At 39.4% G+C, this 20,639-nt stretch overlaps 1 protein-coding gene across 3 annotated transcripts in view; it reads right to left on the bottom strand.

The window, feature by feature from the left end:
- Positions 1 to 20,639, bottom strand: part of flna (filamin A, alpha (actin binding protein 280)) — a 61,610-nt gene that overhangs the window by 28,683 nt on the left and 12,288 nt on the right. For all 3 annotated transcript variants that reach the window (XM_061687635.1, XM_061687652.1, XM_061687644.1), the window contains exons 3-7: positions 3,879 to 4,130; positions 2,098 to 2,195; positions 831 to 978; positions 610 to 728; positions 453 to 530 (exon numbers count right to left, since the gene is read on the bottom strand). In XM_061687635.1, coding sequence (XP_061543619.1) covers positions 453 to 530; positions 610 to 728; positions 831 to 978; positions 2,098 to 2,195; positions 3,879 to 4,130 — 695 coding nt within the window. The remainder of the gene's footprint in view (positions 1 to 452; positions 531 to 609; positions 729 to 830; positions 979 to 2,097; positions 2,196 to 3,878; positions 4,131 to 20,639) is intronic.

Below are 20,639 nucleotides of genomic sequence, written 5' to 3'. Positions count from 1 at the left end.
CCATTTAAAAAAAACTTATTTTACGGCATCTTCACAACTCTTGCTGGCATTTTCCTTAATATACTCAATTAAAATCTGTTAATACACCAGTGGTTTGTTGCATTTCAAATTTCCATTTGAAATGGTTGTATTGCATCTTCTTTCAGCTTCACAATTGCTTATGCTTCACCCAGTGACAACTCTTTGTTTTCAGGTTTGTTAGTCGTGCTCAAGAATATTTTTAGCCATGACTGTATAAAAAGACATTATGCTTTTGTTTTACTGTCTGACATGAAATCAGACCAAAACTTTTCTGTTTTAGGTCAATTAGGATTTCCCAAATCTATTTGCTAAATGCCATAATAGAAAGAAATATTTTTTAGACAAAGACACAGTATAATGATAGACAATACAGTCAAAAGTCAGTTAAAATGTGAATGGTGTGGTAACAACACTATACATCTATACATTACCTTATGCATGCCTGTGACCTTCGGCATATAGAAGACAGAGTAGGTGCGATTCTTATCATTGTTGCCAGTCACTTTGGCCTGGAAGTAGAAGTAAATGGTATTTAAAAATTCAGTACCAAGTGATACCATTTGATTAATGGCACCAAACATCAAGAACCTCCTCTCTGTGTCCTGCAGGGTCCTCGACATAAACAAGTACTTCTCCCATTCCTGCACTGATGGTCTCCACAGTGAATACGGCCTTTTTCATTACGACATTGCCAAGTGGCTCAATGCCTGCGGAGAGAAGAGGTGGTCTTTATTAGCTTCTTTCTCAGAATGCGTGTGTGTGGGGGGGGGGGGAGGGGTGTTCATCTGTGTGTGTGTTTGTGTATTTACCTGGCCCATAAGCACGAGCTTTCTTGGGGTTGAGCTTGGGTCGTAGTGGTGCACCAGGCTTAAGTTTAGCCTTTGGGAACTGGGACAGGTACGTCATGACTGAATGTTCATCCACATTGGGGTCAACAATTTCCTCAGGAGTTATGACCTGAAAGGGCAACATGACAAAAAAAGTTATGAAGCGAGCCTGACCTTTATTTGTTGATAAAAACAGGGATGCTACAGCTGTACAACCCAAAAGGAGAACTTTGTTAACTGTACTTTGGTAGAAAGTACATGCAACTGACTAACACACAAAACCAGAATGCACCCAGTGAAACACACATACTTTGTCTTTTTGATTCAGTCCACAAAGACAAAGGGCTCCTCTTAGCAGAAGCATAGCGGTGGGCGGAAACAGCAGCAACCACACAGCCAAGTGTGAGCACGCAATGCTGTGCAAGCTGCCAACTCCGTGCCAGTCAGCACAAGGCAACGAAGTCAATTCAGCCTCTGAGATAATTATGCATTTTGAAATTGCACCAATAAGTTCAGCTAGATAAAATGAGGCCGCCATGATCCTCTTGGCCCAATGCGGATTGAGCTGTTTTGATTATTTCTGTATCATGTGGGGCGGAACCAAACCAACACAGACAATTAACATCACAAATCTCCAAAATTTGTCAAGTAGTGCAGTTATAATTCAAACTTCAAGTAAAACTTGCTGTGTGAATGCTGAGTGCCAAACATTCACACAAATACATTTCTGCAACAAAAATTTGTTTAAAATTTTTCACCACATCAGCTCTCAACGTAGTACCAAAACTACCCACTATGCTTAAAAATAATGATATAAATTCTAAAAATGTGTGAGCTACAAAGAAAAGGAATAATTGACAGTTATGCACCATGGAGAACAAAGATAGGCGAGGTGATGTACTGTAATTTGGTATGTTAATACTTTGAGTTCATCATGGCCATAGCATTGATTCCATTCACAACTCAACAAATATATTGCTTAGAAACAAACAAATGCAATTTGCAGAGGTAAAAGGCAAATCCAAACAGATGTAATAGTTTAAATTATGAAATGTTGAAATCTTATGAAATCAACATACACGGGGTCATGCAAGTCCAATCCCAGGGCCACCTGTACTGAACAAGGGAGTGTTTTATTATTCATATTACACACGTTACATTACTTTGGTCTTCGGAAGAAGAATTACACAATACCTCTTGTTTGCAAGATTAAACACATTTACGGTGTAGAAGTAATTCATCACTTTACCTGTGGTATACCCAGCCAGTCATCAGCTTGCTGCATGGCCTCACGGGCATTGTCTACAGGTTTAGTCTGATCCCACTGGTCCCAGTCAGGACACAGACCTGACGGGAGCAGCAAAGGTAAGACGAACAGTATTGAAATCAGCATATAATGCTTTTATATGAAGAAAAGCCTTGTCATGTGAGGCTATAAGTAATGTACCGTAATTTCTCATGTATAATGCGCACCCCCAAAGTTGACCTCAAAACTCTCAAAAACCCTTCTACCCATGTATAATGCTTTTTTACAATGCATGATTTTGCTTCTACCCATATGATCAAAACATTGTCTGTATTTTGTTAGTTTATTTTAAAATAATTATTCTGAAGTTAAGCATTTTATTTGAACAGTAAATACTTTCCTTTTTACTTGCTCTTATTTTGAAATTCACAGTCCTACTTTTATTTAGAAAATTAGAAAACGCACAGTTGGGCTCATATGTTTGATTACCTGGGCAGACTGGTACAATTCTTTAAAGAAAACATGAAGGGCTAGGTGAATTTTAATGGCATTCAAATTAAACTGTCAAGCATTTTAGAAAAACATTATCATTCAATAAAAAATAACCATAAAGAAGTTAATGATGGTTGTTTTTCAGTCAGTTGTATTTCAAAAAACAATATTTCACAAATTCTGCCAGGGTATGTAAACTTATGAGCACAACTGTAAATATAGGGCTACACCTTTTTCATAACCCCTACGTGGCGGTGGCATATTAGAATAAAAGTGTACACCTTTCTCATAACCTCTAGGTGGCGGTAGCATATTGGAATGAAAGTGTACAGCTTTTTCATAACCTCTAGATTGTGGCATACATTTATAAAACGTGAGTTTTTTTCCACTTTCCCCTATTCCCATGTATAATGTGCACTAATGACTTTTGACATTTTCTTTGGGGAAAAATAATGCGCATTATACACGAGAAATTATGGTATTTCAGTAGTATCAAGCTGCATAAATAGGAATATCAAATACGTAATTTATCTTATTCTGATCAAGACAAGGAATTTGGTGCAACACTATGAATAATCTATCATTTTAAGGCATTACAATAAAACTTAATGCATTGAATTGAGGCCCACAACATGAAATGGGTACCCTAAATAAACTGAATAGAGGCAATAACTGCTGCATTACAACTGTGATTAGTGTTGCCTCTATTCAGTTTAATTCAGGTACTTGAGGGCATATAGAGTATTTATGCCTTTAGTTTGCATTTAACTGCAAATATATATTTAAATTTTCTTTCATGTTAAATGTAGCCTTGCTGGTGTGCCAGTTATTTGGGAGTTTTCTGCATGAAAAGAAAAAGCTTATCTGCCACTTGAGGCTGTGGTGGTATGCAAAACATTCCAAACATGCAAACCTTGTTTTTAAAATGTTTCATCTCTCTATATAAAATTATCTCTTGGTCATATCCCACTATGTATCCTAATTTACCAGAATCCCCTCCACCCACCGCAAGCCTTTTCTGTTTAGCTCATTAAAGGTTTTAACTCTCAACACTTTTCTTGACCCGAACTAGGAACTTCTTCCACCTTCACTTCAACAACAAGCAATGTGGCAGATGTTCTTTGTATCAAGTCAAAGCCATTTGCTAACTTTGTACATGTCTGGTTTTCTCTTCAGTAACTGTCTGTCGGTGGCACACATGTACAATGCATGCAACCTCACATTGTGGTCCTTCTCCTCTGTTTAACCTCCTTTTGCTTATAATCTATAATATACACCCCTTCAGCAGTCACCTGGAGCGCAACTGTCAACCAGGGCCCCCAGAGCTCGGCCATTCTGCCAGTCCCGGTTGAAGTTGGTGATGGGAAGCTCAGGTAGTTTGTTCTGAATCCATCCCAACAACCTCTGCTTGGGGGTCTTTTGTTTTCCCTCATCTGCCTCCTCCTCTTCATCCCACATCGGCATGGAGATGGAGTAGTGCAGGATCAAGGTCCAGATCAGACCCAGTATGAGCTTCATATTCCCATCAACGATGGCTTTGGAGTCTAGAGGCAACAAAAAATATGAAGACAGTCATTTATTTGACTTATTAAACCTTTTGATATTTTAAATCTTAATGCAGGTATTTAAAAAAGGTACCACCACTCTGAATCAAAGCTCTCAAACTCAAGGCCCGGGGGCCAGATCTGGCCTGCCATATCATTTTATGGGGCCCTCGAAAGCAAATCGCGTGTGTCAACGTGCGAAATGTTATACAATAAATAACCTCTGTAATTAATTGTATAATGTGTAACTATAACTAGGGATGGACCTGATCAAACAGTGATTTTGGATTTCTTTAGTAAAAAAATAAATAAAAAAAATACAAAAGGAAAGGGAAAGCTTCAAAACACAGTGATTAAGGGATTAACCAGTTAACTAGATCTAGGATAGGCGCTTCCAACTTTTTTCTGGTTGTGCTTTTATTTCAGAACAAAGATTGATAAATTGGATTGTAGAATGTGTCACAAATGAGAAGATTTAGTACATTGGCAAAGCCACGAGAGAAGACCTAAAACGGTCAGCATTACCAGAAAAACAATGGAAAGAATAAATGTGCTTAAGAATGCATTCGTTGTACAGTTTCCCTAAAGAACTTCCAAAGCTTGTAACAATGGCACTCAGCACATAAAACCTGAATCCTGTTGCTCTAAACGTTCGACACACTTGCGTATTCAGACAAGAGTCAAGAGGAGGAGAAAATGAGGAGCTAGGTTGGGGAAAAGAAATCACATGTACACACAGTCAGCATGTAACAGTCAGAGGCACGTACGTACATGTTGCACAAGATGGGGTTGATTGGGAAGGTGATTTCAAAATTGAGGAAAAGGTGGGGCAGTGTGTGTGTGGGTCCTAACTGATGTAATCCGACTTCTAGTCTACATAAGTATGCATTTAAGCTCTGAAAAATGCTCTGCAGAAGTTCTGTTATTATACTGTAGAAATGAGTCCAAGTGATTAAATGTTTTTATCATTATTAAATTGGCACTCCATAAATGAGGTGTAATGATGTCCCACAATATGTGCCACGGGATGTCAGCTGCCCCAGAGGAAAATCACAGTGATTTGGAGCAGAGTCAGACGAGACAAAAAAAGGAAAAAAAAAAAAAAAAAAAAAAAGCCTGCTTTAGCAACCCCTCACCATGGGAACTCTGAATGTGTGGTTCGTCATAGCAACCCAGTGTCAACTCACTCTGCGGTGGTACAAAAGAAGAGGTTGAGGACACAGAAAAGCCAAGAAGCATGATAAGAGTAGAAAAAGACCAACACTAGTGAAGAATGTTTATTAAAATGCATAACTACTTTGCACTGATGAGAGTTGCTGAGTGTATCCAAGTGAACCACACGTCAGAACAAGCCCTAAGAATGCCGGTGATCCAAAAGAAGGGCGTGTACCACCTTCACCATCTACCCCCAAAGATTTAACAGATGAACAGAACCATACCAGACCCAAAAGCACCACAAATGCTCAACTTTTGTGACTTGCTAACACAATGAGCAAAAGGCGTAAGTCATTAGTCTTAGCTACAGTCCTTCTCAAATTCTTATATTTTTTGCAGTTTCCCCACTTTATGTTTAAGATCGTCAAAGAAATGGAAAGACAAATATAACACAAGTTAACTTAAAATGCTGATTTCATTTATTAAGGGAAAAAAATAAAATAAAAATCTATTCAAAGTTACTGGTCCACATGTGTGAAAAAGTAATGGCCCCTTAAACCTATTAACTGGTTGGGCCATCCTCAGCAGCAAAAACTTAAAGTATTTTCTATAACTGGCAATGAGTCTTTCACATCTCTGTGGAGATATTTTTGCCCACTCTTACTTGCAGAATTGTTTGAATTCAGCAAAAATCGAGGGTTTTCGAGCATGAACAAGCTTTTTAATGGCATGCCACTGCATTTCAATCAGCTTCAAGCCCGGACTTTGACTAGGCCATCATTTTGTTTAAGCCTTTGAGAAGTTGACTTGCTGGTGTGTTTTGGATTGTGATCCTGCTGCAGGACCCAAGTGCGCTTCAGCTTGAGGCTGAACATTGTGTTTCAGGATTTTATGTTAAAGAGCAGAATTCATGGCTCCATCAATCACAGCAAGTTGCCCAGGTCCTGAAGTGGGAAGCAGCCCAAGACGATCACTGTTGGTATGATGTTCTTTTACTAAAATGCTATGCTACAGTTACGCCAGATGTAATGACACACACACACACACACACACACACACACACACACACCTTCCAAAAAGATCAACTTTCATCTTGTCAGTCCATAGAATATATACTTTCCAGACTGTTACAGTGGGTACAGAAAGTATTCAGACCCACTTAAATTTTTCACTGAGTTATATTGCAGCCATTTGCTAAAATCACTTATTTTTTTACCTCAATGTGCACCCCATATTGACAGAAAAAAAGCAGAATTGTTGAAATTTTTGCAGATTAAAAAAGAAAAACTGAAATATACACCCATAAGTATTCAGACCCTTTTCACACCTGGATTTGGGGATCCTCTGCCATTAATCCTTGCAGATCCTCTCCAGTTCTGTCAGGCTTCCTGTACGAGAGCGCCTGCATTTCAAAACCACGCACGCACGCAAACTGCCAATCAGCTGGAGAGCCCCTGGCATTCACCGTCTCCCACTGATTTAGACTACGATGGGTTTCATGTGTGCTTTCAAGTTGCAGAAATGTTTTTATTCTTCCTCAAATGACTGGACACCTGTACACACCCTCTTTTTTTGCCGCAGCGTTCAAAAATTAGGCTGCATATGCGACCAAATAGTCCTGTCATCATTTTAAAAAAATTAAACAAAAAAAATGCTGGATTTCCAGCACAACAACTGAGTATTAAGCCATAGCGGAGTCTTAAAATGCCGATTGATCGTACTTTATGCATCCCTGCTAATTTGTCCTGCCTCTCAGATGCGGGACGCACATCAAACGAGGTCCTCGAGGGGTGATTAATTACTTTTTCCGCACAGAGGCAGGTAACTTTGAATAGATTTTTTTTCCCCCCTTAATAAATTAAATAATTTTAAAAACAGCATTTTAAGTTCGCTTTGGTTACATTTGTCCGATACTTACATTTGTTTAATAATCTTAAATATTAAAGTGGGGAATATGCAAAAAATAGAAAAATTTGAGAAGGTGGCAATACTTTTTCGCAGCACTGTAAAAGGTTAATTTCTTGCCGATTGAGAATTTCATCTGGATCCAAGACAGTATCTTTAAAAGATCCCGGATAAAGAACAAGCACACAGTTTGCTGAAGACAAGCAGACTAAGGACATGGATTACTGAAAACATGTCCTGTGGTCTCATAAAACCAAGATTAACTCATTTGGTGCAGATTGTGTCAACCAGGTGAGGAGTGTAGTCAAGCATGGTGGTGCGAGTGTCATGGTCTGTGGCTGCATGAGTGCTGCCAGCTCACTGAGGGAACCATGAATGCCAACACATACTGTGACATACAGTACTGACGCAGAGAATGATCATCCTCCCTTCAGAGACTGGGCGGTGGGGCAGTACTCCAACTTGAAAACAACCCCAAAAACACCTCAAAAGACTGCCTTGCTAGAGAAGCTGAGAGTAAATGTAATTGACTGGCCAAGCATGTCTCCGGAGCTAAACCCTATTGAGCATCTGTGGGGCATTCTCCACTGGGAGGTGGAGAAGCATAATGTCTCTAACAGTCACCAGCTCTGTGATTTCATCATCAAGGATTGGAAGAGGATTCCAGTTCTAATGTTTGAAGCTCTGGTGAACTCTATTCTCAAGAGGGCGTAAGGAAGTGCTAGAAACATAATGGTGGGCACACATTCTATTGACACTTCAGACATTTTCACTTAGGGTTGTATTCACTTGTTGCCAACATTTCAGACACTAATGACTGTTGATTGAATGTTGTTGATTAGGGGTGAGTAAAAATAGATGAAATTATGCGTGACAATACTCCCCTCCAATTTCAATATCCATTTAGTTAGTCTGAATCTACTCACCTCCTGACCGGTGGGGAGTGCTTTGCGTGTTACTCACGTATGGATGGAGGCCACTTTCGACCAAACGACAACAAAATGGAAATAGACAAAAGTAAGGTCTTTAGTAAGTTGTCTGCACCAAGCATATTTTTTCATTTTAATCACAATTTCCAATAGGAAACAAATAAAGTTTAAATGCACTTTACTTTTTCAGTCTTTATACAGAACAAAATAAAACAAATAAATTAAAAAAAGTTAACATACTATATATTTAACGTATTTTTGGTGTTCACAGTAACATCTTGAAGGGGATTTTTGTTCTTTAGGTCAGTCAACAGGTAGTAACTATTTATTCTTCTGCTTTAGGACACAAGGCAGCTCACACTTATCTGCCTTGTTCTTTGATACATGCCTTTCTCTCCACTAAACTTGCTAGGAATGTGCCGGCATTCCCGGCAGACCACACCAGTTCAGACGGAGCCCATATACGGACACAGACTGCTACAAAATGATTCATACCCCCGAGTGCATGTGCGCATGTATGCGCAGTGTGACTGAGAGTCTGCCGACAACACCCCACACAAAAAAAACCCCTCCCATGACTCAACAATATGTCGTGTTTGTGCAGCCATCAGCCCCCACTGGAGTGTCACAGTCATGACATCATCACAACCTCTGACCTTGCTGAGGATCATATAGACCAAGAGGGCGTGGCAGAGCAGACAATAGATGAGTATTAGCAGGATTTGAAGTTCTGAAAAACATTCACAGTGTGCTGCAACATTTGGGACGACTCATCCATGTCCATTACACATACAAATCCAGACAGGCATTTTGTTTTAATTCCCATGCAAGCAAAGTAGATTTTCTAATTTCCCATGGAAAATCAACAACATAACTCAGTAGAGCGTAGACCTCCTCCAAAGCGGAAGAATAACACTGGATAGTGGTAAATTCGCCAATCCTTGCTTAGCAGCTAGTCCGGAAACAGCTGGGTATGTGGAGGACGCTTGCAAAATTGTTTGGTTGTGCTGTTGAAAAAAAATAAAGCTGCTTTTTTTTTAAACTCCAGTCTTGCAGTTGGCAACAATAAATTCGCTGTCAAATACAGGTAAATGCAATTATGATTACGTAGGCATGTATTGCTTGTCTGACCCATATGGTGAAATACATTTCTTTGTTATAAAAACAAAACTAAATAATCCTTATCACAGAAATTCTAACTATTCTGAAGTGTGTGTTTGGTCTATTATCTCTGGGTTCTAACAATGCTTCTTGCCCGAAATTATTGGTAAGGAAGACCACTGATGAGCAGCACAACTGAGTCCATGTATGTGTTGTGCCCATACAATGTACTATGTATGTTGTGTTAATTTCTTCACTAATAAACACAGATTTGGTGGAGGCGCGACATCTCAAACATTGAAAAAAAACTAACGTTTTTCATGAATGAAGGCAAATAGAATTCTGAAACGTGCGACAATCCCATATAGAAATAGGAATAATGAAGGGACCTGCCAACAGTCCTGACCTGAACCAAACAATATTGGCAGACTTGCGAAAATTTCTTGTTGAGGAGAGCAATGGCATCTCCTCTACATAGGCCCGTGACTTTTTTTTTTTTTTTTTTTAAATAAACTAAAATTGCAAATGTCTCATTTCTTCATTACTGCTAAAACTTCCATCTTGTAACCCACCAAAGAAACCCCAACAAGATTTTGATTATTATTATTAATGTTTAGCTTTGGTAACAGACATTTGACATGGGGGAAACAGAGCAGAGGAGCCAGCCAAATACCTCAATTTTGTGTTTCATCTTCATAATGACCTTCGCATTACTGGTATATTCAATGTGGTGCAATTCAAAAAAAGGTCTCATTACCATTCACTCTACAATATGAATGCGGCCTCACGCTTTGACCCACTCTCACGGGTCGTTTCCTACCTCTTCCACCCACCTCCCTCCCTTAAATAAGCCACAGTGGAGCTACTACACTTCCTCATTTTCCTTTCTGCCATTTCCACTCGGTCACCCACACTCCCTCCCTCCTCTTCACTCCCTCAGACTGGAAAAAGTTCCCCCTGGTTTTTTAGCCTTAAAAGGGCAGAAGCAACTGGATCTTGGCGGCCCTCCCATTCCATGGGCTCTGGTTACAGAGGAGCGGGAGGAGTTTGGGAAGACTGGGGAAGTGAGGCAGGGAGGATGGAAGACTTAAAGAAGAAAAGGTAGACAAAGTGCTGTGTGTGACTTTTTTGTTTGTTTAATCTTGCACAAGCAGAGATATCCTGGAAATGCTTGCTGAAAACATAGGTTGAGGTAGAGGGGCAAAAGGGAGAGATTTTGGCCAAGAGGGGGCTGCAAAAGCAGAGAAAGGGGGTATGGGGAGGCAGAGCATAAAATGATGAACGAGGGGCTTTAATAAATACCATATGGCTTCAATCAGGTGGTTTTTCATGGAAGCATCTGGTAACTGAGCAAGCAAACAAACAAGTTTGCATTTCTAAGTCATTGATTAGCTCAGTATCACAGAACATTTCCAGCATTATACCCTGCTCATCTTCAAATCCATTATATATGATTCTTTTACATAAGACATTTCTTTGTGAATCCTAAACCATGGCTTCATGTCTCTTGCTCGGTCTGAACAAGAGGAATGGGCGTAGGGGAATGTTTCAAACGCTGATGTAATGCAATAAGCCAGGGGTGTCAAACTCATTTTTGTCACAGGCCACATTGTAGTTATGGCTTCCCTCAAAGGGTCGCAACTGTGAACCCATATAAATGAAATATCGTCTCATAATTACATATATACAACGATTAACTAGTTTGGAAATAAGAAGGCAATAAAAAAAATGCTTGTTCAACTATAACATTTATTTTAAAAGGGGGATTGGGAATTTTTTTTTGCAATATTGTCAACATGTTAACATTTGACATGTTAAGAACTTGTAATTTTGGTATTTTCACAAGAAACGAAGTCGACGCACATGATTTGCTTTCACGGGGCACATAAAATTATGTGGAGGGCCGGATCAGGCCCCCGGGCCACCAGTTTGACACAGGCTCAATGAGCCGAATGCCACTGAATGTAATGAGAATGCACATTCTACTTTTGCTCACAACCCCTGTGACCAGTCCCCCTTCTTGCCTTTGCAGACAGGAAGCTATGCCAATGATAAGGCGCTAACAGGAAATGATCATTTGGACCAGAATAGCAAAACTCACATGAATTCCTGTCTGCCTTATGCCTATCTATCCATCAAATGCCTATACTGCTTATCCTCATTAAGGCTATGTTGGGTTTAAGCCTATACCAGCTGAATTTGGCCGAGAGGCGAGGTACACCTTGGAATGGTCTGCAGCTAATCACTGGGCACATATAGACAAAACCATTCAAACTCGCATTCACGTGTAGACAATTTCGAGTCAATGAATCTAACATGGATGTTTTTAGAATGTGAGAGGAAGCCAGAGTACTTATAGAAAACTCACACAAGCATAGGAAAACAATAACATCAAAAGGCTAGAGCTGAGATTCAAACTCAACTGTAAGGCAGACGGGCTAACCACTGGTTGAGTCACCATACTGCTATGCCACAATATTCACTCTTTAAAAAACAAATGAAATTTGGGAAATGTAATGTACTATAATATATAATTATCCAAATCGGTATCCAACAAAGGCGGCACGGTGACCGACTGGTTAGAGCGTCTGCCTCACAGTTCTGAGGACCGGGGTTCAATCCCCGGCCCCGCCTGTGTGGAGTTTGCATGTTCTCCCCGTGCCTGTGTGGGTTTTCTCCGGGCACTCCGGTTTACTCCCACATCCCAAAAACATGCACTGTAGGTTGATTGAAGACTCTAAATTGCGTGGTGTGAATGGTTGTTTGTTTATGTGTGCCTTGCGATTGGCTGGCAACCAGTTCAGGGTGTACCCTGCCTCCTGCCCAATGATAGCTGGGATGGGCTCCAGCACTCCCACGACCCTTGTGGGGATAAGCGGCTCAGATAATTGATGATGGATGGATGGATGGCATCCAACAATCTATCTAAACATTTAGAGAATAGCGGCACGGTGGACGACTGGTTAGCGCGTCAGCCTCACAGTTCTGAGGACCCGGGTTCAATCCCCGGCCCCACCTGTGTGGAGTATGCATGTTCTCCCCGTGCCTTCGTGGGTTTTCTCCGGGCACTCCAGTATCCTCCCACATCCCAAAAACATGCATTAATTGGAGACTCTAAATTGCCCATAGGCATGACTGTGGTTGCGAATGGTTGTTTGTTTCTATGTGCCCTGCGATTGGCTGGCAACCAGTTCAGGGTGTACCCCGCCTCCTGCCCGATGACAACTGGGATAGGCTCCAGCACGCCCGCGACCCAAGTGAGGAGAAGCGGCTCAGAAAATGGATGGATGGATTTAGAGAATACCATCAGTAGAGTGATAATGTTATGAATTGGGCAACTATTACTTGCCAACATTAAATAGCCATTCAAGCTCTTTAAATGCCAGTAAATAAACTCAGAAGCTGAAACAAAATCTTAGAGACCATGTAAAGCGACAAAAAAAAAAAAAAGAAAAACACTCTTAAATTTGACACTGTAGAGAAGAGTATTAAGTCAAGTGTGTAAATATTTTTTTTTGGGGGGGGAATAAAAAACAAATCGCCAGCGTGTTTGCTGAATGAGTTGGAAACTCCCTGCTCAATCAAATAGGTACAGTATGTTTGTACAGTGCTGCGAAAATGTATTGGCCACCTTCTCAAATTATATTACATAGTTTCCCCGCTTTAATGTTTAAGATCAAACAAATGTAAATATTAGACAAATAACCAAAGTGAACTTAAAATGCTTTTTTTAAAAATGGTGATTTCATTTCTTAAGGGAAAAAAACTATTCAAAATTACCTGGCCCGAGTGAAAAAGTAATTATCCCCTTGTTAAATCATGAATTGTGGCTAATCACAATTTTTGGTTAATTTTCACTGATCACACCCAAGCCTGATTACCTCCAGACCTGTTCAATCAAGAAATCTCAAACTGAATCTATTCCGACAAAAAACAAAAATCTAAAAAAGCTGCAACAAAATGACACAATCCAAAGAAATTTCAGAACAAATCGAGAAATAAAGTAATCAAACATTATCAGCCTGGAAAGAGTTACAAAAGTTATTTCTAAAGCTTTAGGATTCTAACAAAGCATAGGGAGGGCCATTATCCTCACATGGAGAAAACTTTGAACAGTGGTGAAACCTCCCAGGAGTGGCCGGCCTACAAAGATTACACCAAGAGAACAGCAATGACTCATCAAGGAGTCCACAAAGAAACTCTGGACAACTTCTAAAGAACTGCAGGCCGCCCTTGCCTCAGTTAGGGTCAGTGTTCATGACGCAACAATAAGAAAGAGACTGGGCAAAAGTGGCATCCATGGCAAAGTTCCAGGGTGAAAACCAATGCTGACCAAAAAGAACAAAACCTAGTCTTAGTTTTGCAAAAATACGACTTTGGGGAAAATATATGGACTGACGAGATGAAAGTTGAACTTTTTGGAAGGTGTGTGTCTCGTTACATCTGGAGTAAAAGTGGCACAGCATTTTAGAAAAACAACATTATACCAATGGCCAAACGGAGGTAGTGTGATCTCAACAATTCAGGACTACATTGTTCTCAGTCTTTGCACATGTTCAGCAATTCAAACATATTTACTGTGCTTTGAAACAAATCATGAAAATTACTTTACAGTGTCTTTAATTCAACTATTGATCATACGTCATTGATTGTGCATAGAAATGTGGTTTAAAAATCATCCATCTTACCTCCATGTATGTATGAATTAACATTGTATCTTTTTAACATCACCACCAAACTCAAAATGGCTGACATCCATAGACCTAATGCAAGTTTTTAATATGCTGCTACCAAAACACACTCTTAAGTCATTGTATAGACAAGTTTTTAGAATTACATGACAATTAGCATTTTATTGAATTTTTAGTCATCTTTATCTGAGTGTTCCTTGACCCTGTCCTGTCGCAAGACTTTGATTGATCTGAGGATGAATAAAGGATTATCTTAGAATTTACTTTGTATTTGTGATCTTTTAAACAATACACAAGTTGCTCAATTATACTGAAGAATGTAATTCCCAAGTACATATATTGCATCCTAGTTCTACACTATGCTGTATTAACTTCTACAGTTGTCACCGCTCTCCGCCAGTCCACCTCTTGCAGCACCCAGGCACTTCAAATTTCATGGACTTTTAGTGTCAATATGCAAAATAGGTTTCCTTGTTTCCATTTAGTCCACATTTCTTTATTACGAAATAGCCGGGCTGTTGCCACACATCCATGTGTCTCAACCTGTCTGCACAGCCCAAGGCAATAGACAAGAAAACAACCAGTTACAAAGTTACACCACAGCTGTGTTTACAGCACATCAAACATGCCGGCTCAATCACAACTATAGTTTATAGGTTAAAACATGGCTTTTTATTTAATATAAATAAAAATATGCTGCTGACAAGACATTTGCAGAGAATCTGCAAACACAGCAACAATCACAACTATAGTTTAGGGCAAAACATGGCTTTTTTTATACAAATTAAAATATGCTGATGACAAGAAAATTGCAGCAGATCAGCAAACAGCACATTGGTGATTATGGTTTAATTAGTAAACTACCTTACACAGGCAGGATGATACCAAGTGGGAATTCTTACCGTAATTTCTCGTGTACAATGTGCATTTTCCCCCCCAAAAAATTGTCAAAAGTCAATAATGCGCATTATACATGGGTGTAGGGGCAAATGGAAAAAAACGTTCACATTTTATAAATGTATGTCGCCATCTAACGGTTATCCAAAATACCACTGCCACCTAGTGGTTATAAAAAAGGTGTAGCCTACACTGTCATTCCAATATGACAGGGGTACGTATGCCTGCATATATGTAGTTGTGCTCATAAGTTTACATACCCTGGCAGAATTTGTGAATTGGTATTTTTTTAAATAAATATGACTGATGACTGAACAACAACCATCATTCATTTCTTTATGGTTATGTTTTGTTTAATGATAATGCTTTTCTGAAATGCGTGACCGTTTAATTTGAATCCTGTTAAAATAAAATTAAAATGTGTTTCGCCTTCTCCATTTTTTCTTTAAAGGATTGTACCCATCTTACAAATTCTGCCTGAGTAATCAAACATACGAGCACAACTGTGTTTTCTAATTTACTAAAAAGTAGGGCTGTGAATTTCAAAATAAGAGCAAGTAAATAAATAGTGTGCTCAAATAACGTGCTTAACTTCAGAATAATTTTGAAAAAAAAACTAAAAATACTTCATGTTTTGATCATATGGGTAGAAGCAAAATCATGCATTGTAAAAATGCATTATACAAGGGTAAATTGGTTTCCCAAAATTTTGAGGTCAATCAACTGGGGGTGCGTGTTATACATGGGTGTGCATTATACACGAGAAATGACAGTAAACTTACTCAAACGTGCGATGAGGCAGCTGGAATATGCACACAAGATATCTCCGCCACGCGGTACCTAGTGGGTTAGAGCTTCAGGATAGTACTCCCTAACACACCCACACAGTGTGCAAGAAAGCTGAAACTGATTAGAACTGATCAAACTTATCCTATCAAACATATGTCTGACATAATTCCATGTATACCAAGTTGACTCGATGACCGCAGGTCAAGCTAACAAAAGATGAAGATGTTCGTGTTATGCAATATGTGAGCGCTATTTGATTCTCATTTTCACATATTTACAGAGTCCTTGCTCAGCACAAAAAAATAAACTATACCATTGCTCAAGCTCACCTGTTAAAGATGCCCTTCTCCTTGGACTACATTTTTACACAGATGTAATGGGGGAAAAAGTGGTCACACTAATGGCATCTGGCTACAGACCAAGTGTATATTTTATAGATTTGCACTGTTTAACCGTATAATTTGAATGTCTCCGAGTTGACAAATTCTTCAAAACACACCACTATCAGATGGAACAGCCACAGATTTGTGACTGTACAACTGACCGTACTAGGGATTGCAAAACTACCAACTGAGCGTTTGTGGTTCAGTTTGTAGTCGGTTGTTCACTGACCGGAGGATCAGCGAAATGTCCTTGGTCAAGACACTGAACCGTAAATTGCCTCCAGGTCAGTATTGTAAATGAGATGCTGTTCTCAATTGCCTTACCTGGTTAAACAAAGGAAACGATTAGAGTATTAATGTCCTTCATCCAACAAATCAATTGTTTGTTTTAAAATGTTATTTTAACAACAGTCTAGCATCTTTTTGAATATTCTGAACTTCTCCTCTGATGCCATGTTTGAAAAGATTGATGCCACTCAGAGGAATTGCCACAGAGAAGGTTTGCATGGACAACCCAACTTGTCATAGCTAATCTCATGTTATTCTCCTTAGACCTGATTAATAATATTCAGTTCAGTGGAACAAATCAACAACTTCCATACATTTGACAAAATTCTCAACAATCAACTGATTATGTACAGGTCATATTTATCCATTGCATCATGCAAAATACAATGCATGAGAACAACATTGGATACTATACAGTGGGAACAAAGTATTCCAACCCCCTGAAATTTTTCATTTTGTTATATTGCAGCCATTTGCTAAAATCATCTAAATTCATTTTTTTCCCCTCAATGTACACACACCACCCCATATTGACAGAAAAAAAACTGGAATTGTTGAAATGTTTACAGATTTATTAAAGAAAAACTGAAATATGACACAGCCATAAGTATTCAGACCCTTTGCTCAGTATTTACTAGAAGCACCCTTTTGAGCCAATACAGCAATGAGTCTTTTTGGGTATGATGCAACAGGTTTTTCACACCTGGATTTGGGGATCATCTGCCATTCCTCAGATTGCAGATCCTCTCCAGTTCTGCCAGGTTGGATGGTGAACATTGGGGGACAGCCATTTTCAGGTCCCTCCAGAGATGCTCAATTGGGTTTAAGTCAGGGCTCTGGCTGGGCCATTCAAGAACAGTCAGAGTTGTTCTGAAGTCACACTGTTATTTTAGCTGTGTGCTTAGGGTCATCGTCTTGTTGGAAGGTGAACCTTCGGCCCAGTCTGAGGTCCTGAGCACGCTGGAGAAGGTTTTCGTTCAGGATATCCCTATACTTGGCCGCATTCATCTTTCCATCGATTGCAACCAATCGTCCTGTCCCTGCAGCTGAAAAACACCCCCACAGCATGATGCTGCTACCACCATGCTTCACTGTCGGGACTGTATTGGACAGGTGATGAGCAGTGCCTGGTTTTCTCCACACATACCGCTTAGAATTAAGGTCAAAAAGTTCCATCTTGGTTTCATCAGAGCAGAGAATCTTATTTCTCATCATCTTGGAGTTCCTCAGTTCTTTATTTTAGCAAACTCCATGCAGGCTTTCATGTGTCTTGCACTGAGGAGGGGCTTCTGTCGGCCACTCTGCCATAAAGCCCCGACTGGTGGAGGGCTGCATTGATGGTTGACTTTCTAGAACTTTCTCCCGTCTCCTGACTGCATCTCAGCCACAGTGATCTTTGGGTTCTTCTTTACGTCTCTCACCAAGGCTCTTCTCCCCCGACTGCCCAGTGTGACCAGACGTCCCAAACGTCTTCAATTTAAGGATTATGGAGGCCACTGTGCTCTTAGGAAACTTAAGTGCAGCAGAATTCTTTTTTGTTACCTTGGCCACAATTCTGTCTCTGAGCTCTTCAGGGAGTTCCTTTGACCTCTTCAAGCAGTTCCTTTGACCTCATGATTCTCATTTGCTCAAACATGCACTGTGAGGTGTAAAGGTCTTATATAGACATGTGTGTGGCTCCTAATCAAGTCCAACCAGTATAATCAAACACAGCTGCACTCCAATAAAGGTGTAGAACCATCTCAACGATCTGAAGAAACAGACAGCATCTGAGTGTCACAGCAAAGGGTCTGAATACTTATGGCTATGTGATATTCCAGTTTGTCTTTTATAATAAAGCTGCAAAAATTTCAAAAATAAATTTTTTTTCCTGTCAATATGGGGTGCTTTGTGTACATTCATGAGAAAAAAATTAACTTAAATGATTTTAGCTAATGTTAGTGTTTTATGCATTAACTGCATTTGCTTCCATTACGTTCCAATTTGTTCATTTATTCAGTTAGTCCTTGCTAAAGTAGAATTTTTTTGGGCACATTATTATTTTTTTAATTATCCATCAATTATTCTTATTTAAAAAATCATTTTCAAGTAAAACTGTTACATATTGTTTGAGAATATTTTTCCCTAAAACGAGGACTAGTCGTGATTAATAATCATGACTACAATAGTGATTAAAATAATCATTATTTTGGTCATAATCTTGCAGCCCTATTAAGTGTAAGTACGTCACAAGTTTGTCGAATAACCATCAACAAAAAGTCAAAAACTACAGAGCCAACAACACTTGAAAATAGCAGTTCCACAATTACTTGGACACATTTGTGGCTTGGGATAAGACTCATGCATAGCATGTTACACAACACTTTGAGACAGCGAACAAAAGACACACCACGACTAAAACTAGGACAGTGGTGAAGAAAGAAAGAGACCTCAAGCGTTATGCTGTGTTACAATGGCAGTTTGTGCTAAGTTGTGGTGAGGGTGGCTGAAAGGGTGTGTCCATTTTCTGCAATGAGAGGAGGAAGTAAAAGAGCTAAACGGCCTGCCCTTTCATCTTCTGATTCGACGAGTCAAAAAAGGAAAAGCTGGATATGGTGAGTCAGCTGGAACCACGTCCTGAAAGAACTACCAATGACCCATTTGGTCCAAGATTTGGGAGGAAAACAATGTTCTTTGGGCATGGTTACAGAGAAAGAAATAGAAGGTAAACTAGTAAAGAGCCTCACTTTGCCACTAACCTCAGGACAAATTACTAACCCAAGTACAACGCATGGTGCAGGTTACATTTTCACCCGTGCTTATAAGCACAACTCAAAACCAGAAGTATTTTCATGCAAGATTGAAAGGGTGTGGTACAGGCTGGGGAACAAACTACTGAATACGTGGTGCCGATTCAGTGGGGAAACTACTACTTCTGCTGATAACCAATTTCCACAAAGCTTCACTAGAGGGGTGTGGCTTCAGCAAAAGCTGCACCAAATGTATATATTTTTTAATTTGTAAACTGTTAAAACAATTACACAAGAGTGAAATGTGTTTTTTGCAGTTGAAAACCCATTTATAATGTGCATTACCTAATACTGCAGGACTGGATTGGTACTGTATCAGGAGTAGAGGTGCAACGATTAATCAACAACTAACCGATTATCAAATGAATGGCTAATGATTTTTGATAATCAAATCTTGTTTACCTTAAAATTGTCCAAATCCTCAGAATTTCAGCCTCTCAACAATAAATGATTATATTTATTATAATAATAAAACAGCAAATAGTTACATTTATTATAATAAAGCAGACTTATTTTCTTTGCGTTTCATCAAAATAAGACATTTGCAAACATCTTTTACTTTGGAAAATGTTGGCCCATTTTCGAATGTGGACCAAAAACAAATCATATTTGTGCATTCGATGCACTGTCAATTCGAAACAATGTCCTGTTTCTTTAAAAGGGATGGAAATTATTATTATTTTTTTTTTTAAAGTCCTATTCATCGATAAATCAGAAAAAAATATGACTCTATTATATTATTAGTTGCAGCCCTAATCAAGTCTTCAAATAAGGCCAGGAACCCTCCCAAATAAAAAATAAAATAAATGCATGAATGAGTGAGGTTAACTGAAGCCTCAAAATTGTCCATAGCTGTAAATATGAATGGTTGTTTGTCTACATGCCCTGGAATTGAGTGGTGACCAGTTCAGTGTGTACCCCACCTTTCGCCCAAAGTCAACTCTGATAGGCTCCAGGTCACCTGTGATCTGAGGCCAAGAGTTATTGAAAATGGATGGCTAGAATAGATAATAGTGTTACGTCAATCTACTTTACTGTCTTCATTACAGTATTGTCATTTCAGCCACGTCTCACATTAGATCACTATCCTTCCGGCATGGCCCCATTACTCAGACATGCAAACACCAAAGGCATTAAAAAGGTGACAGACCAAAAAAAACATTGTAGGGGTGTCTCCAACTTGCGCCAGGCCCATCTCCACCTGCACCCGATGCCTGCTTCAAGCTGTGTCACATGAATAGCATGCTCCTCTTTAAGCACTCCCATTCTGGAAAATAATTGACTAAAATCATTGTCTGGTTCACGTCATTTTTCACTATTTCCAACTTCATACGCTAATCCCAAATGCATCCTCAGGAAAGTTTTTTTTTTTTTTTTTTGGCCATTTCCGAATTTGAAGTTATTTAATACTGTGTTGTGACATAACCCCAAACATCGCTCCGTCGGGTTAATACATTTAACATTAACATCCGTAAACTAATTAGATAATTGTAGGCGCGTTTCCTAATTAATACAAGATGTACTAGCGGATCAGCTCTTGTCGCCGATGTCAAGTGTGCTTTGCGGTTTCGCTGGCACCACA

The sequence above is a fragment of the Phycodurus eques genome, chromosome 1, assembly GCF_024500275.1.
Source record: "Phycodurus eques isolate BA_2022a chromosome 1, UOR_Pequ_1.1, whole genome shotgun sequence".
NCBI classification, from domain to species: domain Eukaryota; kingdom Metazoa; phylum Chordata; class Actinopteri; order Syngnathiformes; family Syngnathidae; genus Phycodurus; species Phycodurus eques.
This window is presented reverse-complemented; position numbering and strand designations above follow the sequence as displayed.